This window comes from Melampsora larici-populina (assembly GCF_000204055.1).
Source record: "Melampsora larici-populina 98AG31 unplaced genomic scaffold MELLAscaffold_17, whole genome shotgun sequence".
NCBI lineage: Eukaryota > Fungi > Basidiomycota > Pucciniomycetes > Pucciniales > Melampsoraceae > Melampsora > Melampsora laricis-populina.
Window position 1 is genome coordinate 300,376 of NW_006768781.1, and position 26,541 is coordinate 326,916.

A 26,541-nucleotide genomic window follows, 5' to 3' on the forward strand; every position below is an offset into this window, starting at 1 on the left:
CGAACGGGAATAGATTTTATTCCCTTGCAAGATTTAACGAATTTCTTCAAAGGATATCGCGCGCTCGGTTACATTTGGAAAAGGAACCAAGTCACTTTGTGATCAAAACTCTCACCATCGTCATCATCTGCTTGTACTCTCGTCTAAGCTCGTCTACTATCGTGAGCTCTCGTGTCATTTCTTGTAAGCAACAGCAACCAGAGATTTTCGCGTAGCTTCGCGTGATCATCCTTCAACTCTCCTGTCTATTTTCCTCTAGTTGGAACTTGGTGGCCTAGAGTAGAACAAAAGAACCTCATGAACTTTTTCCCCTTGGCTCATGATCAAGTTTTAAAACTCAATAATCAAATCTACTATCGGTCTTAGGACACGACCCACTGGTTTCTTGCTGCCTTAACTCGCTTTGGCTGAAACAACTACTCTTCGACTCTCACTAGAAAATATCCTTCATCAGTCTTGGGTATATATATAACATACACATATCCCTTCGTGACTGGCTATCTGAATTTTTCCTTTACCCTGACTTATATAAATTATTCTTCAGTCTTCAATAAAAAAATTACACCTACTCTGTACCTGGTTTTCGAGAAATCAAGATGCGAGGAAACCAAGATTACGTCCCATCGGTTCTTCACCTGGAACCTAATGGACCTTCTGGCTTAGACTCTGTGGACGTTTATCTTGATTCATTGGATGATTCAGATGTATCTTTGTGAGTTCGCCTATACACCCTTCAATCAATCTCGTATTGTGATATTCACCTATAGCTGTGATATGTGATCCTTATGCACCAACAGTGAAAATTTTGAAGGTCCTGAAGGTCCTGAAGGTCTTTATACTATCGATGAAATGGTATCTGAGGAAGAGGCTGGTGATGATCTTGATCAGAATGTCTCCGAAGACCAACCTGGCCAGGAACATGAAGGCCTATTCGACTTCGATTGGATTGATAATTCTTTAGAGTTCGTCACCATCACCATTCCTTTATAAAATCAATTCATTTTATTCTAGCGAATATTTCGTTTCTGACTCGTTCATAAATTGAATCAATCATAGTCAAATCTTGGAAATAAGATCGAATTTATTGGAACAACGAAATTTCAATCGAAGCAAAAGGATAGAATTAGATTTAATTGGTCAAGACCTAGAAAATCTAAAGACTCATCGGATTAATGATGAAGATATGATATCAAATGGTGAAGAGCATCTGTGAGGAATATGTTCTAATTTCGATCATCAACATCGATCATCGATCAAAGTTAAACTAATCTGTCTGGTATCTCGTGTACTTGATTATAGATCAAAAACTTCCTCAGGAAAATGCACATCAACACATTCAAAAAACGATACTTCACCGCAAAAACTCACTGAATTGCAATTCATCGCAGCACAAAGCGGCGAAGTGAAAGTCACTAGGAAACCTGCACCAACACTCAGCCCAAGAAGTTTGATCTTTGCGCCTCATTTACCTACCACCTTAAATGTTTCTTTTCAAAATGTCAGACCTGATGTTACTGCACCAATTGAGGACGAAGAGACAGAGGTGATCCCAGATCCCACCTTGAATCTCCGTTCACCCAAAGCATCATGTTCATCCAAAACAGCAACTTCACCTCAAACATCAAGTTCCCCTGTAACCTCAAATTCACGTAAACAATCAATCCAATCCGATCATTCAAGTCTACTTTACGAAGACTTTAATCTCCAGACACTCGAAATCGGGAATCCTAAATTTGATTCAATTAGAAAATCAATCAGAAAAAGCTTATCAACACCTGCATCTAGGAAGACTTTACTTAACAAAGACTCGGAATTATTTGATTTGGGTTGGGATCAATTAGAAGATATTTTAGAAAATTTAAATCAACTTGAAAATATACCTTCTTTAGATTGGACTTATACTTCTAAGATTGATTTAATTAAAGTGAAGATTTTGGAAAGAAAGAGAAGTCAATTGCGAAGAGGAAATGGTGCTTCAAAGCCAAAGTTTAGAAATATATAAATACTCTTTTAATTCACAAGAGAAGTCAATTGAGAAGAGAAAATGGTGCTTCAAAGCCGAAGTTTAGAAATATATAAATCTCTTTTAATTTACTTTATTTGTTACTATCATTGAGCTTTTTTGATTCTCAGCCTGTAGATAAATCGGGACTTACATCTTTTGATTGCTTTGGTTCCTCACCATTTGTGGATAGACGAACTCATCATCTCTTGATTTTTTCATTATCTTAGATAGGTACTATAGTTTGTTCATAATATTTAAATGTAATTTTTTGAACAAATTGCAACGTTTATATATGTGGTTCTTTTGATTACTTTTGTTTCTCGCCATTTGTGCATAGATGAACCCATATTTTCTTGATTGTTTTTATTATCTTAGATAGGTATTATAGTTTGTTCATAAGATTCAAATGTAATTTTTTGATCAAATTTTGATATTTTCTTTTCATTCATTTCTTTCCTCATCTTGATTAAAATTCTTCAACGTTTCCAAATATCAATCATTCTTTATCATTAATGTTTTTTAGAAAAATTTCAAAGTCATCACAACATTGTAGCTTTAGCCATTGAAAATTGATTGCTTTTCTTGAACGGGACAATCTCAACAAAAGATCTATATACTTAAACTAGATATTAGGCGGCCAGCCGCCACACTGTATAGCATCCTATTGATGCATGTAACCTTGGTGTGTGTGTTTGGTTTGTTAGAAATTCCACCCATTGAAACAATCAATGATCTGCAATGTTTTTGCTTGTCACTTCTTTAGTCCTGTATTTTGTCAATCTCACTCTTTGAATAGGTCTAATACCACAACTTATGGTCATATTTGATCCACAATGTTGTGTTTTATCCTTCAGCTGCTGTTTGTTTATCTTAGAATGGTCATTGATTACTGCTACATCTGGAATTATATCCTATATGACTCAATTCTACAGCACAACATAGCAATACCCTTGAGATTGACTTTCAACTTAAAATCATATATGCAGCATCTTGTTTTCGACCAGCAAGGGCATCTGTAGGAAGATCAACACGCAAGCAACAAAGATCAAAAAGCAACAAAGATCAAAGTTTGTACATACATTTCCTGGAAGTGTCAAGACATGTCAGGATTGAATTGACTTTGGGTCTCTTGTTGTCAGAGAATCTTGTCACTCATCTCATCCACAGATACTATGGGATTCCTCACCAGCCCTTGTGGGCTATCCAGCAGCCCGCCCCCGGCTTTCCGCTGGGGGATGTGGTGAGTTGACAAAAAAAAGGCAAAAAAATGAATTTGCCATCACAAACATTGAATTTTGAGTTCCATAATGGAATATTCTATTCTCAAATGATTGTAAAACTATAGCACAAAGAGGAAGTGTGGAGTGTATCTCTGACCTCATCTTCAAAGAGACACAAGGTGTGCGCAGGATCTTCCTTCAGAACATTATTGAGGTTCAGTCACATAAACTGAGTAGGTTTATATTCATTACTTAAATACGCCTTTGGTGCATGAGAAATTCTTCATCCTCTGCCTGCTTTTTCCTTTCATGTTCTCATCATTTTTTCATCTTCTGTATTTATAAAACAGCCAAAAGGAAATAGGAAGATTAAATTACAACTTATATTGACCAAAGCTATTTGCCAACACAAAATGAAAACTGTGAAATTCAACTGCTCAGCATCAGCTCAGGTCTGTGCTGCCTCCCAACTGTCCCCCTTGACTTAACACATCCAGCAAAGACGTTACCATTACGTTGCTTGGGGTTGTGTTGCACGTTGCTTGGCGTTGATTGATTTGGCTGGATTTCTTTGCTGGTGAACCGTGATTGAGGCAAGGGATGCTGGGCAGTGAGCAACTGCTGATCATGAACTGGCATACCCCAAGTTGGCCGGCCCGGCCCATTGCCAAGTTGTGTAGCTGGCAACGGCACCACACCACACCACAACACAATGACAGAAGATCCTGCCCCAAGGGGCAATGCATTGCGCAATTGCCTGCCCGTTTCTTTGTGGTGCATTGCTCACGTGTGACCATTGCAGTGTGTTGCTTGACATTGCGCGCCCCTAGCAACACACCGGTCCAACATTGCTGTGGGTCAAGGATCCACAGATGACTCTAAAATTTGTCTGTAAATGTCCTCTGCTTTTGCATCAAGGGGTATTTGTTGGGACAGAAAAATCTAAGACAGTTGGTCAACACACAACACCAAAGAAAAGGACTTGATACTAAACACTTAAAATCAAGCTACACTTAATATATGACTTGTGTTCATCTTTTCTCTCAACTGGTTCTTTAGATATTTTGGGGCTGATTGTTCAGCCTCTATCCTTTGAAACCAGGTATGATTTACAGTTTCTTTCATTATTTATCTTTATCTTTTCTCATTAGTGTTGTAGTGCTTGTAGAGAGATATTGGGACTGGTTGTTCACCCTCTATCCTTCTGAGCCAGATGTGTCCTTTCAGGTTTAGTGATATAAGATCAGATCTCTTGGGTTCTAGAAAACCCCTTGCTGTAGTGTCCTGTCCAAAGTCTCCAGTGAAGGTTCTATTCAAACGTTACAAAAACACACATATCAATGTATCAATTTATGAGCAGATACGGCTCACTTCTCACACCCAAAATCTGTTTTACATGTCAACTTCCAAACAGGTAGATTTATCTTATAAGGTCCATATGCACTTTGTGATGACAAATTACATCCTGGTTTGCATGTGGGGCACAGAAGCCTGTTGATTCAGTACAATCATAAGGGAATTCATCACACAACAAAGAGCTTGTATTTGTCTTGACCAATCCATATAAATAATGCACTCCTGTATTTGAAGGAGAATCATAGATTTCAAACAGGGAATGAGTTTGATATCAATCAGGATACATTATTTTATGCAGATATGAGATGATTTAGATTCCATATACCTGAGATTACAGATCACTTAGTCTTGAAGTGCAATTAGTTGTTTGCTCATTCCATGTCACTTAACCTGATGGCTAAGGATTGGATATTCATATCTTGTGTCATTTGGTGTGAAATTGATTGAAATTGACATTGAATCTGAATGATATCAGTGGAACCACAGGCCAAATTATTTTTGTTTCATCATACATCCAGACAGGATGGATCATTAAAAGATCAAAGTGTTGGTTGACAAATGTAACAAATATCCTCAATCAAATTATGTCTGAGGCTTCATTTGGAATCACACCGAGGTGTTTAGGCATATAGCTGGGATATGTTGTGTTTGGGTTTGAAGATTCAGAAAAAAAAGACAGAGACAACTGCAACATATGAAACAAACTGACATGTCTTTTCAGCATCCAGATATGCTAACAGGTTTGAAGGTGGGTTACAACCAACTTTATTAAATGAGTGCTGGTAACTCAGCCACCTGATGATTAGATTTCAAAAAACAAATGATTCAACTCTTTGAAGGTGTAAGGTCATGTTATAGATGAAAACAGTTATTAGTTAGGTTGTTGATGACTGAGTTTGATTGTTTTATAGCCAATGAGACTGGTATTTTCCAAATCAAAATGTGGTCAATCTGAGAAATAAAAAAGATCTGAAGTGATTCATTTTGTGTATATTTCAGATGGATTCACAAACTTATGTGACATGTATCATCTCCTTAACTCAAGCTGAGCCTTAATTCAATTTCCAACATTATTGATTGAGCAATTCATAGGATTTTCTTGATTTTGATGGTTTTCCCATTGATATATTTATGACTACTGACTGATGGAATGGCTTGTTGCCATTTGAAGGTTGTGTTTGGAATCTCATGAAACTCTTGGATCCAAGCGTGATAATTATAGCTATGGTAACACTTTTGGAAGTAATATTGTCTTTAATCAATGTTGCTTTGTGGATAAAGGTCAGTATCAAATTTTAACAAACTCAATGGAAGTCCAATGATTTAAACAATCTGGTTCAATCTTAAAGATGGGTATGAGTTCTCAATATTGGAATTGATAGTGGAACTCCGTGCTAGTCTTGAGATGAGTAAATTGTTGATTAAGCAAGGAGAGATGAGAGTAGTGCGAGTTATTGAAAAATGAATTCTAAAATTGACTTGATTGATCACGTTCCCAGTGATATTGTCACTTTCAACGTACTGAGGTTTTGTAATTTGAATCAATTTTAAACTCCTCTTAAGACCTTTGCTTGTGTTGAGTTAAGAATACCCTCCAAAATCAAATAAAGAGATTCCTGAACAAATCAAACTGTGTTGATGAAGGATTTGTTAATTTGCAAAATTGAATCAATTTTCCAATCATTTATTGAGCGGTCTTTATTTACAATATCTGGGTTGGGTCTTGACTGATACTGTAAGTGTCGTTCTAATCCCTCCAGATCATCTACTCTTCTATGAGTCTGAAACCTATGTCTTCTGCTTGACATAGAATAAGGAACTTAAATCTACAGCCATGAAATCTTTAAATAATCTATACTCTAATGAAGATAACCTAGGACCAATGCAACACTTCACCACCCAATTCCAATCAAGATCTTCAGAGATTGCAATATAGAAATTGCAATAGGAGAACCTGAAATTAATACAAGATGTTTAGTCATTGAAATCTTAACAATTGTAGATTTACATGGAGGAATTTTAGAAAGTTTACAAAAAAATTAGTTAATGGAATTAACCTTTGATCAATAAAAAACTCCTTGAAGAAAAATATTACAATATAAGTTTTTAAAACATTTGTTTTTTTGGAAAACAAGAGGAAAGTTACAAAACTAAGGAGAAACAACATGATTTTTTTGACAATTATAAAAAAATGCAAAAGACATAATAGCAATTGTTCCAAAGTTTAAATCTAACAAATTAACATCTTTGTCATCCCCGTTGAATTTGATTGTTTGTTTCATTTCTTCTATTTCATCATCAAAATCTTCAATTTCAAATTTGCCCACATGGACCTGAGCATGTAGTTCTTGAATGTAGGAAACAATGGAAGCTTAGGAGCTAATTATGTAGGATGCCGTGCAGAAATATGTGCATGGGAAGTAAAAGTGAGTCTGTACTTTGTACCTATGGTCCAAAACATCACCACCTATCACTGGTATGTAGTTGTTCAGGTGATGCATGTACATTTGATGAACAGCTGGTGGAAGGTACAAAGAAGCAGAAGACAGAGGCATTTGCCAGCCCTGAGGGGGGGCAAAGTTTGAGACCAGTATAGCACATGCAATGAATCATAGTGAAGTGTGTCTGTTTGTGTGTAACAAGCCATCTATAGTGTAATAATAATGTCATGAGTTGTACATGTGCCATGAATTTGAGTTCTCCAGTATTGCAATGCAGCACATGTATGTGAGACATGAGCAATTTCAGGAAAAAGATACGGTCAAAGACCAACAGGCGGCACAGCGGAGCAATAACTTGTACCTGTAAACCCTTCCGATATCTGCGGCTTCATTTCACATCTGCTGTTATCTAAGTAACCCATAGATAATGTCTTGATGATGTAATCTTTTTCTCATCACGCTTGGGTTTGTATTTTGTGATGTTGAAAGGTCTTATGCTTTGTCTTGCACAAGCTTTCACATGGAAGTGGTTCCTGTAATAAGCACAGTAATCGGTTCACAAGCTTACAAGTAAAGGTTTGCAGTGAGGCTTGACAGCCTGAATTATTGCATTGAGCGTGATTCTGTGAGAGTCCAAAGTACAATGGAACAAAAGTGGGCTATGAGGTCAATGAAAGCATGGTGATGATGAAAATACGGCCCTGGAACAGTGCCCCGTGGTGTTGCCTCTAAAGGAACGTGATGCGGTGATAATTCCCATGCAGAGTTTGTTTAAGGAGATAGTGAACATGGAATCACCAAGGCGGCGCCCGCCGCGGAGAATGCTATTGCTGCGAATAAAGGGAGTTGGTGTGCGCTCGTCGACTAGCAAAGCCTACACAGACACGGTGAATGTATTTCACAATTGGTTGTTCATGGAGCGGTTTTGATCATGAATACTTTGATTGATGTTTCACTTTATGCAGATTGAAATTGAACCCAAACAATCAATCAATTTTGGCTTGTTTCAAGCCAAAATTCATCAAGATCTCATCAATGTTCAAGCCCAGACTCGTAGCATCCTGAAGAACAAGATCAAAGAAATCAAAGTTGAGATTAAAAGAGAGCTATCCAAAATCAAAAGCAAGTTGTCTGGAAAACTACAACACCAAACTAATTCATCTGAGAACCCGCAGGGATATTCTCATAATCAGAGCTCTTCTTCCAAAGAACTTGAAGAATGGACACCATCAAAGCCGTTCAAAGTAAGTCCCCTTCTCCCTGATCAACAAACTATATGTGATACATATTGACACAACCTCAACATACCAGGATTTTGTTTGTGGAATGGCATCCAAACACGTCATTGAGACGCATGTTGAGGCCTACACTGCAATTTTTGGACCCAATACTAAGAAGCCACTTGAAAATAGTCTTTATAAACTGATAAAGGAAAGTTCAATCAGCTAATTCAAACACTATTCTATATTGTTCTGAATCCAATTAGCATTTATTCAGAAATCAATTGGAAAGCAAGGTCTGGATTGGAGTTCAAAATATCTCCCCAAGAAGGTTCAAAATGTGGTTCTTGCACCCAATGCACAGAATGTTTCTGGCTACATCAAAGACAAGGCTAAACATGCACGAGAAAACTTACATCTGGTAGTGAGTCACTTTTATTTTATCTGATTCCTACTTACTGTGTTAGCACATTATTGTACTCACTTAATCCATGTTTTAGCTCTTGACTGGTGTTAAAACTCCTTGTAAAAGTGGAGAACCTACCCCCGCAATTCCGGACCTTTGTGAACTGATTGACTCAGTGGGTACTAATCCTTCATTCTAATCTACAACTATGTGCTTATGAGGTGAAAATTGGAGATCTCCGCAATATGTAAAACACTAGAAGGCAATTATCAGACCGCACGGAAACGTTACAAGGGAACAAAGATTCTTGCACGTGCAAGATATGCCTACTTGGTACGTATATACATAGATTTCCTACCTAGCAATTCATTGCTGATTTACTTGTTGATTATTAGTGGCGCAAAAGCCTTCGGATATACAAATTAGAGGCTAATGGCTTCTCAAAATTGATTTGGGAAGCAGTAGATGATCAACTGGCCAAGCTACGCCAGGAAGGAAAAAAATACACCACATGGTGAGTACATATCCAAGTCTTCAATCAAACTATCAATATTGATCGTTTGATTTCCTCTTGACTCTGCAATTCAGTTTTTACAATATCATCTATAAATAAGATCATGAAATGTTTGATGGTGGAAAACAGATGTACAAGGCTTTCCCTGAAGATAAGACATTTGAAATGCATTCAGACAACACCATCAAAGCCAAAGTTCATGAGCCTAGGATCTCAAAAAAATGAACACTCCTCACAAAAAACATGAGCATATTATTAGTTCTCTAAATGGTGAAGTTGTTAGGTAAAACTATCGAATATCAAAGAATCTGAACAGATTTAATCTATTTGTAACATTGAGCAATTTATATATTTGTTTCATTCATTGTGTCATTCAATTTGTCTATTCCATTTTGTCTTTTTTGTCCTGTATGTATCAACTCCAATTCTACACATATTATCCACCTCCATATTATGCAATATTTAGACTGTAATTAAGAATGTTTTCCAAATAGTCATATTAGCTTATGTGAGGCGCTTCATATTAGCTGGCCCTATGTAAGCAACCAGCATGAATTTCAAAATCAGGCCACTCCTTTTTCAGGATGTGTGCGGCTTGGGTCTAGGCTGGCTGCAGACTGACTGTAACATGCAGTCTGCAGACAGCCTCTACTAGCAGACCGTCTTCAGGCCAGATCTTAGGCTGCGCGCAGACTGCATGTCACAGTCAGTCTGCAGCCAGTCGCGTCCACTGACCTGCTGCAGACGGAATGTCCGCATAGCAAAAATGAATGACCTCAGTCGGTGTCAAGTGCCCGCCTGAGGACTGTCCAAACCTTCCCGTGGTGTATGGACTTGCGTTTGTAAGTTGTTTTGTGGGAGGTTCCAGACTTCTTTGGTGGTGGTTGTTTGATGGGTTCACGCTTGCCTGTAGGCATGGTGAAGTCTATGTGAAGTAGGAGATTGGTGATGGAGCTGGTTGACAAACGGTGTAGCTTACGTACAGTGGTCAGTTGGGGAACTGTTGGAAAGCCAGTGTACACATGGTGAGGTTGGTGAGGTGGTTTGCTTGTGGTACGGTTATGGTAAGCTTACCACATGTGGTGGATTTACTGGTGGAGTGGTGAGCCTGGTAGGGTGGTGGTGAGGTTTAGCTACTTAGGCTGTTGATGGACTTGGATGAAAAAAAAATCACAAAAAGTTCTAACTTGAGATCTAAAACTATATCTAGGCGCAGAAACAGAACACATCTGACAGTACAACTTTCTCTATCTTTGGAAACTATTGGTCAAAATGGAAAGACCAGAGTAGCTAAACCTGACTGAACTCCAAAAGTATGATAAAGATAACTACAATCAGCCTGGGAAATACACTTCCATCTCACTGAAAGATATTCATCTCTCTATCATCATCTTGCTCACTCCTGCCTCCCTCCAAACCTTTTGTAAGAAATTATAAAAAGCCTGACAATCTGAAAACCTGGCATCTTTGCTCATTCGAAATTGCCAAAATAATTGGACATTTCTCTTTATCAGGAGTTTGGCATTGGCTTCACTTTCACTCATTTTCTGTATCTTCAGTCACACATCAAGACTAGAAGACATCTCAATTCTTTTTAGTCTTGCCTCTTCAATGTCACGTAGTAGGCGCAACTTTTCAAAAGTGGAGCGCCCTACGCGCAACTGGCTAGGGCACTGCCAGTTTGGCTGGTGGCACAAAGGATGCAAAAGCTCCTTTCAAAAGGGCATCACTGAATTCAAACCTACACTTCATCCTAGTCTTCTTAAACCACAAAACCCTACAAACTTACCAAACGTGCCTGACAAAAAAGTAGCTGATGTGCCTTTGATGGCAGAAGAAAAGGATGCTTTAGACCAAATAAAAGATCATCACAAGCTTGTCAAACACTACAAAATTCAAACAACTTGCTGGATATGGGTTTAATTTTTGGGACTGGCAAGGAGAGACCACATGTGCTATTTACATGACTACCACAATCAGTGACTATTGGGACCGCCCATTTTGCCTCTCAGCCATTGTCCCAAACTCGAACCAACCCGAGATGCTGTTGCCTTAATTGAAGGAACAATTGATCCAGCTGCCGGGTCCATCCTTTCTTTCATTGAAGGAACAATTGATCCAGCTTGCGGTTCCATCCTTGCTTTCATCAATTTGCAGATCTTTACCTTGCCCCCTTGTTTCTCCAGAGTCATCACCACGATGAATTTGTCTACCCTATCCTGCCCCTGGAGGTTTTGAGACATTTCACCATGACATCCAACCTCAACTATGTCGTCTGATAGTTGATAGCACCTCACTGAAATTTATTTCACATTATATTTGAATAATTTGCACAAGGAAGGTTATCCAAAAGTCAGAATCACTGCAAGTAGTATTGTAAAAGATCCAAGGCACAAAGAAAACTCTGGAGCATACATGTATCAATTTTTGTGTTGCAGTTTGTTCCCATGTGACTCATCAAAGATTGCATATGCTGGCGAATACCTTACAGAAGATGATGGTTATGAAATATGAAGGATGTAAGAAAATTGTACACCACACTTTTACATTTTGAGTGGAACTTGAGTTACCTTCTCCCTGCGAAGTCTGTCCCCAGAACATGAGCACACCTTGTGGATGGAACTGGCTGATTGTGTTTGTTATGTCTTTGCTATCCAAATATGTGAAGAATTTTTCAACAGAGTTCTTGATTTCGTCTTCCTTCACCGCTGGTAGAAAGATGATTCAAGCTATGAGACTTGAGCAGAAACGTCCATTCATTGCAATAGTGACTCACGCAACTGGCCAAGATAGTCCTTGACATCGGCGCCAGTCATTTCTAAAAGAAACAGTAACCAAGCTATGAGTCTGGAGCAACAGCGTTCATTTGTTGCAATTGCAACTCACCCCTCACTTCAGTGATTGCGTGTATGAAGTTGAACTGATCATTCCATTGGAACGCCCAGGTCAAAAAAGGACATGCTAGAAAAAGAACGGCAATAACTGTAGTTGATAGCCCAAAAATTCTGGTCATGATTATGCTAGCCTAGGTGATGATTAAATCTGTTTTAGCTGAATTGAAGATGAGTATCAGATGAGGACTACCAATGATGAGCCAATGAACTTTTTCCTTTTATATTGACAAGAAAAGTCATCACCATTGGACCTCATACTGGGAGGGATCATTACAAGTTGAAGCTGTGCTTCAGACTGAGTTGAGTGGTGCATCCAACAATCCATCAATGTTTGAAGATGATAACTTATACGTACAAATCACTGCGCTGGATGCCTTAAGGCTGCGATTTCTGAAGACAGCTGCGGTACATGTCTCATTTACAATGTGGATGTTCTAACTTGCTAAAAGATTGAACCAGAAGTCAAAAAAAAATATAAAAAGATGTAGGATCAAATTACCTTACACCGTATCAGCCAACTTCATGCAAGTCATAAACAAATCCTCAGCTCAATTCATATCTTGCCTTGACAAGTGCCAGGCAACAGCACTCAAGCCTTTCCTGATATATATGACACAATCTCATCAGCACGACACCAGCTACACCATGTATCAAATTGCAATAGGCTATAGCTAGTGTGTTTTCCATGTACAGTCCCCTCCAAGTGGTTTACGTAATCATTCAGGTTCTGCAGCGGCGGGGCCGGGGCTTGTTGCAAACCCAATGATTACAAATCCTAGGCGTGGGGACGTGTACATATGACCTCAAAAAGTGTTCTATTGCGACACACAGCCCCACTTTAATTACTAAAATATATCCTTGAATCTCTACAGTGGAGCATTTGATAACATCTTGTGTTGGATTGACACTTAGTATATTTCCTGAAAAATGTTTTCTCATGCTTCGCTTCAGACCTGGCTGCACATTTCTCGGATATCCTTATTTGTATATTGAAACCTCAAATCTTTGATTCATGAACACTCCCTTCCCCACCTTCTTTGACATTTCAGATGTGTACATGCTTCCCCACCTTTTTGAAACTTGCCACCATACTCTATTGATTGGTCTTAGCTAGTAACCCTGTTTCCACGGCATATATGACCACATCAAGAATTAGTGTACACAAAGGCTTGGAACTGGTCTGTGAGGTGAGTGAGCCTCATGGGAGACCTGAGTGAGACTCATGTGTGACCACCTGAGTGGGACTCACAGATGACCGGAGTGGCACACATGTGTGTGGTGACCTGAGTTAGACTCATGCAGGACCTGAGTGAGACTCATGTGTGACCACCTGAGTGGGACTCACAGATGACCGGAGTGGCACACATGTGTGTGGTGACCTGAGTTAGACTCATGCGGGACCTGAGTGAGACTCATGTGTGACCACCTGAGTGAGACTGATGTGTGACCGGATTGAGGCTCATGTTTGACCAGGATTGAATGAGGGAGTAACTCATGTACACACAGGCTTAGCCACTGGTGTTTAGTGCGGGCACAGGCTTAACCATTGGTGTTGAGTGTGGGCGCAGGCTTAACCACTGGTGTATATGTTGCTTGTTTCGTTGGGGTTTGTTGTGATGTGATGCTCTGTGGAAACCCCTTCCCCCCTTTCTCAATCTTTCCACTGTGTATGTTACATAATCGTGGCTTGTGTCAAATCTGTCGCCTCATTTCCTTGCTATCCTTGATATTGAGACCTCAACTCTTTGTCTCAGACCCTGCCCCACCTTCTGTGATTTTTGACATCTGTATATGATATCCTGAAGCATTACTTCAGAAAATTCCCCACCTTCTGTGATTTTTCAAATATGTTCATATAATCCTGTAGCATTACTTCAGATAATTTCCCACCTTTTTGCCACTTGCCATCATACCCCAATAATTGGTCCGAGCTCATAACCCCATTTGAGCTCCATTTATTCCTTGTTCAAAAATTAGGTTCCACATAGGCTCAACTCCCTGTGTTCAGTGTAAGCTCAGTGTTCAACACCAGTGTTTAGTGTACAGATAGGCTAATCCACTGGTGTGAATCTTGCTTGAAAGGCAAAGATTTGTTGTTCTGCAATGCATTGCAGCTACCCCTCCATGCCTTTTTCAATGTTTACAATGTGTAAGCCACACCCTCATGCTGCGCTTCAGACCCTTCCCCACATTTCTTGGCTATCCTCATATGCATGCTACAATCTCAATTCTTTAAATCATCATGTTCCCCACCTTGTTTAATTTTCCTTTTCCTAGTTGCGGATAAGACACATCACCAAGCGGCTTTGTTGCACAGCCAATCTTCTTGGCATGTGGGGTCCAGCTGCAGGCTAAAGCTAAGACACACGGCTACCAACATCAAAAGATAAGAAAGCTTGCTTGAACAGAGATGATATGTTGTGCCATGATGCTTTGCGGCAACAACACCCTCCCGCCTTTTCCAATGTCTCTGATGTAAATGTTACACCCTGATGCTTTGCTTCAGATGTTTCTCCACATTTCTTGGCGCCCCTTATCTGCACATTGAAACCTCAATTTTTTGTTCCAGTCCTTTCCCCACCTGCTTTGATGCTTTTTGCTCCTAGTCCCCAGCAACTCAAATCACATTGAGGCTTTCTTGTGTTGGTCATGATCCCTGATGAATCAATTTCATCTGCCTGACTAAAAAAAAGACAAAAAAATTACCAAATGTGAGTAATCCACTCATAAATCAATCATCAGAAAGAAACAGACTAACTTGTTCATTCCTCACATCTTTCTCATCTTTTTCTCCCTTTTCTCCCAATCTACCTGCCCTTCATTCTCTTCATCCTCACTCTCTTCACTTTCCTCATCCTCCTGGGTCACTTTTTGTTTCTTTCTTCGCCTTCCCCTTCTCCTAAGCCTTTGTTATTCTTCAATTTCAATTCTTCTTCTATCAGAAACACTTTGACCAGTTTCAAAAGCTGCACCCTTGATCCCTTTCTCAGGTTCATCTTTTTGACATTCAAGTTCAAAGTTTTTGCCTTCAAGTTGTTCTTTGATTGCTCTATAATCCTTCTTCTCTACTATTTTGGGCTAAATCCCTTCATGTATTACTACTTCTTCTTTGCTATCCTGATTGTAACTGTCTGAATCATTTTCTTAATCACTTGGTCATCATCATCTAACAACATAGCTGCTTTTGAATTCGTTCTTGCATAGCAGAAAGGTTTCCATATCACGTGGGGGGGCCTGGGTTTTTGATTAGGGGCGCTCCAGGGCGCAACTTTCTGCTTCTTGAAAGGCGCGCCTTTGGTGGGGGCGTGGGGGCGCGCGCCCTGGACATGTTTTTTTTGGAAAGGACAAGACCTTTCATAATCATGGGTTTCTTCTGTTGGTTCTCAGATTGAAGATTCATTTCAATGTGAGACATCATTTTGAGAGTGGTGAGGTTCATATCTTGCTTTGTTTTCTGAGCAGAAATCCCAGCAAAAAGTCTTTTGACACCACCAGCAAGAGCTATGATCTTGAAGAGCTTCACAGAAAACCTCCTGAGATCGTGGGTGTTTGGTGTATCAGGTAGTCTCAATCAGTACTCATTGCTGATAATGCTAAAGCAAAATTGATTTTAGTACCAAATGTCATCATTTCAATTGTAGAAATTGAATGAACTCACATTTGGAACAAGGCCTCTGAGTTGTTGAGTAATTTTCACTTGTTTTTGCTGTACTCCCATTCCTGAGCAATCTTGACAATTTGGCAATTCACGCAATCAAGATAAAACTTGCCAGATTCAGTAACTCTCAAATAGGAAATCATGAGGTGGCTTGTAGGAAGCCACCTTGTTTTGAGTTTCACATTAGCCTACTTATATGACTAGGGCGCGTCACCCCCAAATTCTGCTCAGCAGGCGCGCCGGGGCGTACGCCCCGTGCGCTCCCCAGGCGTGCGCTTTTCACTGCACGCCCATCACGTGATTTCCATATCCAAATTGTTCATCATTGTGTAAATCTTTCCCATGATCATGAGAAGGATTTGGTGCCGTACCATTTGGTCTGAGTTGGTGAATCATAAGTTTGAATGTGTTTAAATTGTTCAATTCCCCGTATAATTCATGTTGTACAGATCTATCAGCTGATGAGTAAGCTGAATTGAGATATTGCCATTTAAAGTTTTTTTTTGTATGTGGTGAAACAATCACTAGAGTTAAATTTAGGCTGTTGCTATCTGCAGCCCACATGAAATCCATGTAGGTGCTGTCCAGATTATGTCTACACGGTTGTTTTCTGCCAAGAAGCGCCTACATTTATGATGTAGGCGCTTTTTCCTTTTTCAAATGACGCCTACAGGCTGAAAAAATAATGTAGGCGTCATTTGCGTACACCTACATTCTAAAAATAAAATGCAGGCGTAATTTGTCGTAATTCTTGAGCGCCCACATTCCCTTTTCTGTATGTTGGCGCTGGCAAATGAGCACCCGCCAAGTAGGCCCTTGGAAGATACGCCTACATAAATTTTTCAGCCCAAATAAGCGCCTACATGCAGTCTTGCATATGCAGGCGTTACAAATCCAGCGCCTGCACCACCTGACTGGTCTGATGGGTATTGAAGCACCATTTTGATGTCAAAATGAGGGTACCGGAGGACTGAACGGCCAGTTTCCACTTGAAATGAGAGCACCGGAGGACGGAAAAAGCAGTTTGGACTCAAAATGAGAGCACCGGAGGACGGAACAAGCAGTTTCCACTCGAAATGAGTGCACCAGAGGACGGAAAAAGCAGTTTGGACTCAAAATGAGAGCACCGGAGGACGGAACAAGCAGTTTCCACTCGAAATGAGTGCACCAGAGGACGGAAAAGACATCATTTAAATTTGATGAGAAGTTGATTTTACTGAAAGGTTTTAGTTGAATTGAAGATTTTATGAATGAAAACACGAGTTGATTGGCTTTAAAACTGATGAAGTTGATAGTTTTTTGAGGGGTGGAGTGTTGAAAATCTTCAAAGTCCCCGTTCTAGAACTGGAAAAGGGGGAAAAGAGCCAAGCGGCCTCTATATAAGTTGAAGTGGACGTGAAGTTTGACCAAACTTCCTGTAGGCGCGTTCCCACACGTCAATACAGATGTAGGCGCTCAGAAATGACGCCTACATTGCTTTTTTGGGAAGTTGGGCGCTTTTTTCCCACACCTACATGCAGGAAAATCTGTGCAGGCACTTGAAAATTATGCCTACATCCCTTTTTTGCAATGTAGGCGCAATTTGTGAGCGCCTACATGGATTTTCCTGCATGTAGGCGTGGTATTCACCCACCTACATGTCAAGTCTTAAATGTAGGCGCGCAAAAATTACGCCTACATCTCTTTCTTTGAATGTAGGCATAATTTCTGAGCGCCTACATATATAGGCGCTTGAATTTTACCCCTACAGCCAAAAAAAAAGATGTAGGCACATTTTTGTGACACCTACACAATGTAGGCGCTTCAAATTTATGCCTACATTTTATTTTTAGAATGTAGGCGTACACAAATGACGCCTACATTGGTTTTTCAGCCTGTGGCGTCATTTGAAAAAGGAAAAAGTGCCTACATCATAATTGTAGGCGCTCTTTTGTGGGAAACCCGCATGTAGGTGCTGTTTTGGCAGCGCCTACATGGATTTTGTGTGGGCTGCAAATAGCAAGGGCCTGAATTTATGACAAACTTCTTTCAATTGTCTCCTCAAGATATCTCCACCTGGTTGTAATTTGATTTCATCTTTTGATGTCATTTGATGCTTGGTTTATGAAACACTAGCACTTCAGCGGCGGGCGCCACTTTTGGCTTTCCATGATTGGAATCAAATACATGAATTCAAATCAGCTCTTAAGCTCCAATGTTTGATCACACGCAAAAATCCAGACAGATCAAGACTTTGGTTGGTAAGTTTGAAAATTGGCTCCAGTGTCTCTAGGTATAGTCTCAGATGTAAAGAGTGATATTCAGCTTGCATATAGAAGCCCAACTCTATGCAACAAAAAGTAATCTGAAACACTTGATATAGGTAATAATCAAGTAAGTCACATTAAATGATAATCACTTGTTAAAGAATGGGTCAAGGTGTAACATAGATCCAAAATAATCACACTTCCATAAATCCAGAAAATCTGCATATCAATCTTGTCAGATACTAAAGGTAAGATAAGGAGCAGCTGAACTATCAAGAGGTAAAGCTGTGCAGTCACACACTGCAAAATTGTGCTCTAGAAAACCATTGATATAATCTTCACTGTGTATAAGAATTGCCTTGTTTGTAGTTGAGGTTGCCAATGTTGATGTTGAAATCAGATTTGTATACACAGCTGAAGATGAAACAACTCCGATTGGTTGTTCAATGAGGAAATCAGGCAAAGCACAGGGGGAAAAATAAAAGCTCACATAGATGTGAGCAGAGGGTACCTTCCTGATAACTCCAAAAATATTTCAATTTCCTTCAGATTCTTTCAATTCACCATTTTGGTGGTGCCAACATGCTCAGCCTGTAATACTTAGGTATTGCTTGAGTTTGCTAAAGCATGCTCATCTTCATCCTGGATGAGCCTCTCTTGAGCATGGATGAGTGCTCAGGACCCAGCTGACACAACACTGTATACTCAGAATCACCTTCAGAAGGGTCCAAAGGATGTCACTGAGTATTGGCTGAGGGGCTGCTCAGCTAGTCCTAAGTGGTATTCCCGGGATTGGAGGTATCCAAAGGATTTCACTCAGTATTGGCTGAGGGGATGCGCAGTTCAGCACAGCTGCTCAGCCAATCCTCAGTGGTATTCCTGGGATCAGGAGGATCCAAAGGATCTCAAAGGATGTCACTGAGTATTGGCTGAGGGGCTGCTCAGCTAGTCCTCAGTGGCATTCCTGGGATCAGGATCAGAAGTATCCAAAGGATGTCACTGAGTATTAGCTGAGGGGCTGATCATTTCAGCACAGCTGATCACCTAGTCCTCAGTGGCATTCCTGGGATCAGAAGTATCCAAAGGATGTCACTGAGTATTAGCTGAGGGGATGCTCAGTTCAGCACCGCTGCTCACCTAGTCCTCAGTGGCATTCCTGGGATCAGAAGTATCCAAAGGATGTCACTGAGTATTGGCTGAGGGGCTGCTCAGTTCAGCACAGCTGCTCACCTAATCATCAGTGGCATTCCTGGGATCAGAATTATCCAAAGGGATGGTTCCCATTGTGTTTTTCACATTTGGTAGGGTCTCTTGCCGCGACTGTGCAGGCTGAGCATTGGAGGGCCCAACATGACCTGAGCAGAGGAGCTAGCCCTCCCTCAGGCTTCTTGGCCAAGGGATAAAGCCTGAGGAAGGCCTAACTCATCTGCTCAGGCCATGCTGACCATTTGATCAGATGATGAGCTGAAAGAAAATTGGAAGAAAATTGGAAACAAACTGGAAACAATCTTGGAGAAACCTCCAAACTTTCTCTGCTCACATCTATGTGAGCTTCTATTTTTCCCCCTGTGAAGTACAATGCAAATATAGAAATATTTACTGTTGGAATTGGCATTCAAGTAAAACAAAAGATACAAACGTGGAAAATACTTATCAGAGGGAAAAAACCCAAAAGCTATAATCTTGATAATCAGATCAGAAACAATAAGCTAAAGTAAATTTCAATTAGTCAACCACCAAATTCAAAAATCAAACTCAGTTTGATAAGATAAGTTCAGACTCATCTTGCCCATACCATTCAAAAGTTCCATGACAACATGCACAATTACTGAAATATCATCTTCAACTTTTTCTTCTTTCAATTTCTGGATTCAATCTTATTTCACATCACTCATGCAAAGATTAACAGAAGCAAGCCAATCAAAGCATGGGCTCACTTTGATTAAGATCAGTGAATTGTTGATTTGATTGATGACATCAATTTTTTCTTGATTTGAAATACCAAATTGGGATTGGTTGGATGAATCTTGATATTTGTTGGATAAGGTGAAACAACTTGATTATTTGTTTGTGATGAAGCTTTCAATTAGTTTGAGTATGCATCATTGTCTTCAAGACTTTGATTTGATCCACTTTGAAGTAGATTGAAGTCTATTGAATTTTGATTGGATCAATGATGATGAAAAACATATTTAGTGTGGGGTAGTTGATATTAAGTGTTGACAGTACGAGTGATAGCATCTTAAGCTTTGGGTAGCAGTAGCGCTACAAAAGACAAATCTAAATGTGATCAATTCCAATTTAGACAATTTTGATGAGATGTTGAATTTTAAAATGGAATCAATCTTTTTGAGGTCAGCTAGAAGGGATACAGGTGATCCAATGACAAATCAATTAGTGATTTGTTCATTTGATATTCAAACTCTACAAAGAAAAAGTAATCTGGCTTCAAATCTCATATCTTCATGACTTTTAGAATTCCTTTCATGACAATCAACTTAACTATCAAAATCAAGGATTGGCTTCAAAATGAATCAAATGGTTATAGACTTGAAGAAGTCAACAAAATAATTGTAAGCATTCAAAAAGGAAAGATACAGCAAAAATACATAGTCTGAGGAATGGGTAGCACTGGTATTGGGTAAAGGAATTGGTTTACTTACTTTGTCAATTAGTTTTGAATCTAAAACCTTTGAATAAAAACCATGGAGAAACACCCACCCACCAACAAGTATCAGATACATCTTTTAAAGAAAACAGGACATCAGTTCTTTTGTTTCCAAACATAATGTTGAGAAAAACAACCTTAGCATGTTCAAGGTCAGAAGATGTAAATTAACACCAGTGAAAATTGAGCTTGGATCCAAAGTTTTGTACTATCAATCAACTACTTGGATGAATTCCAATTTTCTTGAAACAATTTTAAATGATTCATGTAAATTTTCAACTCAATTTCAGTTGATCAATTGAATATTTTGATTGAGTTGATTTTGAGAATGATGCATATACCTAAAATCAAGGAATATCAAGATTATAAGTTTACCATTCATGATTTGTTATTTTATACTTGAAAGGTTGTGAGTTGATGACTTCTGATTAATTCGCACTTACAGGTGGAAAGTTTGATCACTAACATGTGGAACAAGACATTTGGCAGTGTTTCGTAAATTTATGTTTGAGAGCTGAAGAAAAAGTGAGGCTTACCTGACGTAAAAGATTATCATGTGATAACTTGGTATTTGTTTGGGAATGAATCAAATTGATCAAGCCTTTGTGAATCCATATAATTGATTTGAGTTGGATTTTTTTTTAAATTGATTGAGTGGTTTGATAAGGTTGAAATGAGGTTGATGATTCAAAATATTAAACTCTCTCATTTTGATTGGCTTATATGGTGTCCCTGATGAGCGATTGAGGACCACACTATGTGCTATGTACTATGTGTTGTGCACTATGCACTTTGTGCTTATGTGCTATGCGCTGAGGTTGTTGTGCTATGCATTGTGCACACATATGTAGTTGTACTGATGTCGTCCGGGACTGATCAATTTTAGAATTGACCCAATTTTCAAATGTAATCATCGATCAACTCCTCAGACTCACCTCACCTCACAATCACCTCATCAACAATCGATCTCAAATCAACATCATCAACAATCGATCTCATATCAACATCACAGTATCTTTCAAGTCAACTCTTAGTGTCAAATTTTCAAGGATCTCAATTCGGTCAGAAATGAGAACCTTGTTAAGTTTGAGGATCCCAATTCGGTTAGAAATGGGAACCTCATCAAATTTGGCATTTAGATCAATGTCCTACAAAATATCTTTCAAGTCAACTCTTAGTGTCAAATTTTCGAGGATCTCAATTCGGTTGGGTCTCAGGGACAGGGATTAGAATTCTTTAGAATTATCTTACAGATCAAAGAAAATTTTCAATTTTTTCCATCATACAATTCTCAGTTTTGGTTTAAATACAAGTTTCATCAATAGTACATCACAAAAATCATCTAAATGTTTTTATACACTTAGTTACAATTGAGACCTGGGAATTGCCTCTTTAAAGCTTCGCACTCTCCTCCTTTTACCTTGTTCTGTGTGAAACAATTCACCAAATCAGAAGGTAGTGAGGTCCATGCTCTGTCTGCTTCATCTTTATCGTGCTCTTCGTTTTCGCCTCTTGAAATGTCATCTGCTATATTTCTCTTTGATACTACTCTTTTAGCTATTAGATCCATTTGACAAGATATTAAGATTTCCTGAATCTTCCTCCATTCTCTATTCACTTCAAGGTCATTTGACCTTCTGTTCGTTATAGCATTCTGACTTGTCGTGTTGTCTGTCCAGACGATTATTGACTTTCCTTTATAATTACCATGTGACACAATATGCCACAGACCTACCCTGATTGCGACAGTCTCCAACCAAGCTATACCTTGCTTTGTAGTACCTGAATTTTCCCATTGAGGTTTCAGCTTTATTTGGAACCATTTCTTTCCAATTAAAACTCCTATTCCATACGACGGTGAGGCATTGCCTACCCATCCGATGTCGACTGGGTCTTCGTATCTGATCAATCTTGTGTGTTCAAATTTTCCTAACATTCCTTTCCAATTTAAAAGATCCATCTTCACATCTTGAGGAAGTAGTTGAGTTGTGTGCTTGAAGTGCCAACTCTTCTTCCATCTGTATAAAGAAGTCATATAACACTTCAGTTGTGGTAGCATCAGTGTTACGTGTACTAACCTCCCTGTTAATACTTCCACTTCGTTAAAAGAAAACCTCTTATTTGGTTCTAGTGCGTCAACTATTTGTGATTTCCTTTGATTTAGTTTTTCTTCTGGCAGTCTGACTGTTTTTGTAACTCCATTCCATATGAATCCAATAAACTTTTGTTCTTCTTTGAATTCTGACATTTTCTCAATGTTAGTTATTACTCCTAGTTCCAAACTTCTCTTTACTACTTCTCCCATTTGTAAATTTGAATCTAGCGTCTTGATGAATAATGCATCATCTACCCACCTGAATATGTCTACAACGTCAAACTCATGTTTCATTATACCTTTCCAAGCGTCTGCTGGTCTTCCAAATGACCCACAACCGGCTACACCGCCGAAACCAATCCTTGTGTCCCACCAGATTTTCCCGTTTGGATCTAAAACCATCATGTATGGTTGCTGTTCTTTCATTGTTGGGATTTGGCGATAAGCCTTTTCCCAATCAAAAATAGCTAGAAGGAGGGGAGATGTTGTATTTCAAAAGAATTTTGAGACTCTTGCGAAATCGTCCCAAGTCGTTTTGAAGTTATCTGCGTTGACGAATGAATTAACAGATGGAATATCAGGATTGTTTCTTGGAAAAGACAAATCGTTAATTGCCCTTATCGAACCATCCCCGTTAACTACTGCGCCCATGGGATTGGTCCGGAAGAATCCTACCCTTCTGTACACTTCCTCATGCGTGAACGGGCCGAATATGCGTCCTGCTGCTTTTTCTTTCACCATATTTGATAGGATTTTCTCCCTTGCTAATGATGAAGATGAATGGTTTTCGGGAGTATACCATTTACAGTTGATTAGGAAATGGTGTGGGATGCCTTGATCGAAACCGATCTTGAATCCTTCCAAGATGTCTTTATATTCGTTGATTAAACCAGCTGATCTCAACGCCTTTTCCCACTCCATCACATTCATCTCACAAGATACTTCTCCGGGCCATATCAGGTTCGACGACTCCATGACTACGTCATCGTCAGTCAAGGTTGAGGATGATAATTCAATAATTGAGGAACAGTCTGATTCCTCACTTGTCACTGAGTTGCGGCGATAAGGGATTGGATCCTTTGTGCTTTTTCTAGACGAACAATTATACAATTTCAATTTCATAAGAAGAGAGGTAGAATAAAAAACAGGGTATGAGTTTCTTTCTATATACAGAATAAGGCTTTTTAGAGGAAGATTTTCGTGAAAAGGATAAAATTGAAATTCCGTTAATTCTGACAAAAAACGTAAAAGTACCCCATTAAGGTGTTCACTATTGAATCTCCCTTAGACAAATTACTATCTCTGTTACAAGCAGTAAAAAGTGATGAAAATAAAAAAGATGTTGTATCTTGGATAGATCATGACCTACATCTCTTTTTCTTTCCCTTTTCCTTTAACATTTTCTTTTTGGTTCTCTGTTTTGTTGTGGTTTGGATTGAAATTTCTTCCTTTATAATTTCCGTAAGGACTCGGCGCTCTGAACTGTTGTTTGTCTCTCCTGTCGACGTAGTTTCTAGATGGTCCGGCTGATGTTTTCATCATCGATGATTGTGCAGTTGGTGTCGGTGTATCGGTCAAAACGTCTGAGTACGGATTCTTGCCTGCTTTCGGACCTCCTTTTCTGTAAGGGTTATCGTCGGTGTTCAGGTCCTCTTGAGCTCTTGCCGTGTAGAAAATTTCGTTGACTAAGCCTAATGGTTCTAGAGCTGGATTCGGGACTTTTTGATTTGGATTCCTTACTGCAAATACTGCTTTTCAAATAGTCAGATCATACTTAAAAGCTATCACCCAAGATCTTTGTTGCTTGAAAATGTTGTAGACGTTTTTCTTGTGGATTTCCATGGCGTCGGCAAAGCCGGTGAATTTGTAGTCGTCGCGCAACATGCTGATGAAGTTGTCCATGTTGTCACCCCATTCGAATCGTGACTGACTCCACTCCCCTGGGAAAGGGTATCCTCGATACTTCTCTACCTCTTTTTCACCTTTCTTATAGTCCACGTGATTGTCACTTGCGGTTTGTTGCCAGGCCCTATTAAATATGGTCAAAGGTAATTGTCCTTGTAGCAACTGCATATTTTTGTGGAAGAAAAGTGGGAGTGACTGAGCATTTGCGTCTGGTGTTATGCTGAAGTCGAACATCAAGCCGCCCTCTGAAAAAGATGACTCTCGAAGTTTAAAGCTCTTGGTGAAACTATGTGTTTTATTGAATAAGGATACAGCCGATTTGTCCTTGTCTGTGAGGTCGATGACTTGGTTCATTCCGGCTGAACTTTGATCTGTGTTGACTCTCTTCGTAATGGATTGATCGGCGTCAGGTGCGTCTGGTTCTTTGTCGTTCACTTGTTTCTTCTTTTGAATCTGTGGCAACTTCTCTGAGGTTCCGAACATGTTCCTAAATTCAGCTTCTATTCGGCTCAATGTATTCTCCTTTGAGGTAGGATTTTGTTTATAACCTTTGTTTATGTCGATGGTGTCTACTGCCCCTCCTTGTTTCGATTTTTCGAGGTCTGTAAACGATTGTTTGAATTAGTATTTTAACGATCTTTATACAAGATATAGATATTTTGTTCTTACTTTTTTCAATATCTTTTTCTTTGTTCCCTTTGCTACCTCCAGGTTGCTTTGATGGGTTTTCTGCTTCTATGGATAAAATAGAAGTGTTTCAGATAGATTGTATCACGTCAGTGTTTTGTTCTTAACTATTGATCTAACAAGATCATATTAAGTTGGAATATCGGGTAAGCAAAACATTGCTTACCTTTACCTCTGTTGAGGTAATTCGATATTAACATTTGTTTGTTGTATCTACCAAAGGATCCTTGAGGTTGCGATCCGCTTGAATCTTCACTGCCGGATGAGTTTGTGTTGCCTTGTGATATAGCTTCGATATTGTTGTTCATAGGTGTAACTGCGCTCAGCGCGGTGGTTACTTCTGAGATGACGTTGTTAGACATTTTCGAAGAATACTGGATTGAGATAGTAAAACGATTTAAATGGTTAAACTCTTTATTTTGAAAATTGATAATTGGAATTATTAGATTATCTTAGAAAGTTATAAGAACTTTGTTGATAAATTTGATGGTAAAATTTGTTAGATAATCTAGCAGTGAAAAGGGATTTAAAAAGTTTAAGAATTTAAATTGATAAGCGGATGAAGGATACAGACATTAGTAGGCTCAAAACCTTTTCCTATATAATCTATCTTTCTTAATCAATAGACCAGCATGGCATTGAATTTAGATGGTCTCGATTTCTAGTCTGGACCCTTAATTTCCTGACGGTCCTGGTTATAAAAGGCTTTATAATGTTAAGGATTGGACTAGATCAATGGAAGTGGATTAAAGATAGATTATAATTTAAATTACTTTAAACTACATTACTCGTAGTCGTGGACACCGCCCACCTACGTCGTGCCTCCTCCGGAAAACTATCATGACTTTGAAGAAAAAACCTTGAGTTTTTTTAAAAAGTGACTGAGTTTTTTCAAAAAACTACCGAGTTTTTGAAAAAGTCAATGAGTTTATCTTGAAACTTTCAAATGTCAATGAGTTTTTGGAAAATTCAGTAGGTTTTCAAAAAAACTCGGTCACTTTTTGAAAAAACTCGAGGTTTTTTTTGTTGAAAACTCAAGGTTTTTTTTTCTCCAAAGTCATCAATCATGCAAAGGGCTGTACCGATGATTCTCACAACGGCTGTAGTTAAGTTAGGTGTGAGACAACACTTGTATTTCTTTATCCTTGTGTTCAACAATCTTTCAAGTCATTGGGTCTGAGAGGCTTGTTCAATCCGCTTTTCTACACTTAAGTTTTGAAGTCAAG

The 26,541-nt window shown here is 39.1% G+C and overlaps 4 protein-coding genes across 4 annotated transcripts; 2 read left to right on the plus strand and 2 right to left on the minus strand.

The window, feature by feature from the left end:
- Window positions 1–596: 596 nt before the first annotated feature.
- Window positions 597–2,002, plus strand: MELLADRAFT_62961 (uncharacterized protein; the record flags this gene model as incomplete). Its single annotated transcript, XM_007409678.1, has 4 exons — window positions 597–712; window positions 798–962; window positions 1,057–1,209; window positions 1,300–2,002. The coding sequence occupies 4 exons, from the start codon at window positions 597–599 to the stop codon at window positions 2,000–2,002; spliced, it is 1,137 nt and encodes a 378-aa protein (XP_007409740.1).
- Window positions 2,003–6,988: 4,986 nt separating this feature from the next.
- On the plus strand, window positions 6,989–9,261 carry MELLADRAFT_106253 (uncharacterized protein; the record flags this gene model as incomplete). Its single annotated transcript, XM_007409679.1, has 9 exons — window positions 6,989–7,007; window positions 7,074–7,171; window positions 7,512–7,598; window positions 7,988–8,266; window positions 8,520–8,666; window positions 8,743–8,823; window positions 8,883–8,981; window positions 9,044–9,162; window positions 9,237–9,261. The coding sequence occupies 9 exons, from the start codon at window positions 6,989–6,991 to the stop codon at window positions 9,259–9,261; spliced, it is 954 nt and encodes a 317-aa protein (XP_007409741.1).
- Window positions 9,262–11,138: 1,877 nt separating this feature from the next.
- Window positions 11,139–12,175, minus strand: MELLADRAFT_124124 (uncharacterized protein; the record flags this gene model as incomplete). The annotated part of the gene is made up of 5 exons (XM_007409886.1): window positions 11,139–11,458; window positions 11,578–11,646; window positions 11,733–11,870; window positions 11,939–11,980; window positions 12,049–12,175. The coding sequence occupies 5 exons, from the start codon at window positions 12,173–12,175 to the stop codon at window positions 11,139–11,141; spliced, it is 696 nt and encodes a 231-aa protein (XP_007409948.1).
- An 11,913-nt stretch (window positions 12,176–24,088) lies between these two features.
- MELLADRAFT_62964 (uncharacterized protein) lies at window positions 24,089–25,677 on the minus strand (the record flags this gene model as incomplete). The annotated part of the gene is made up of 5 exons (XM_007409885.1): window positions 24,089–24,414; window positions 24,464–24,471; window positions 24,498–25,230; window positions 25,298–25,363; window positions 25,482–25,677. 5 exons carry the CDS (start codon window positions 25,675–25,677, stop codon window positions 24,089–24,091), a joined length of 1,329 nt encoding a protein of 442 aa, XP_007409947.1.
- Window positions 25,678–26,541: the final 864 nt, after the last annotated feature.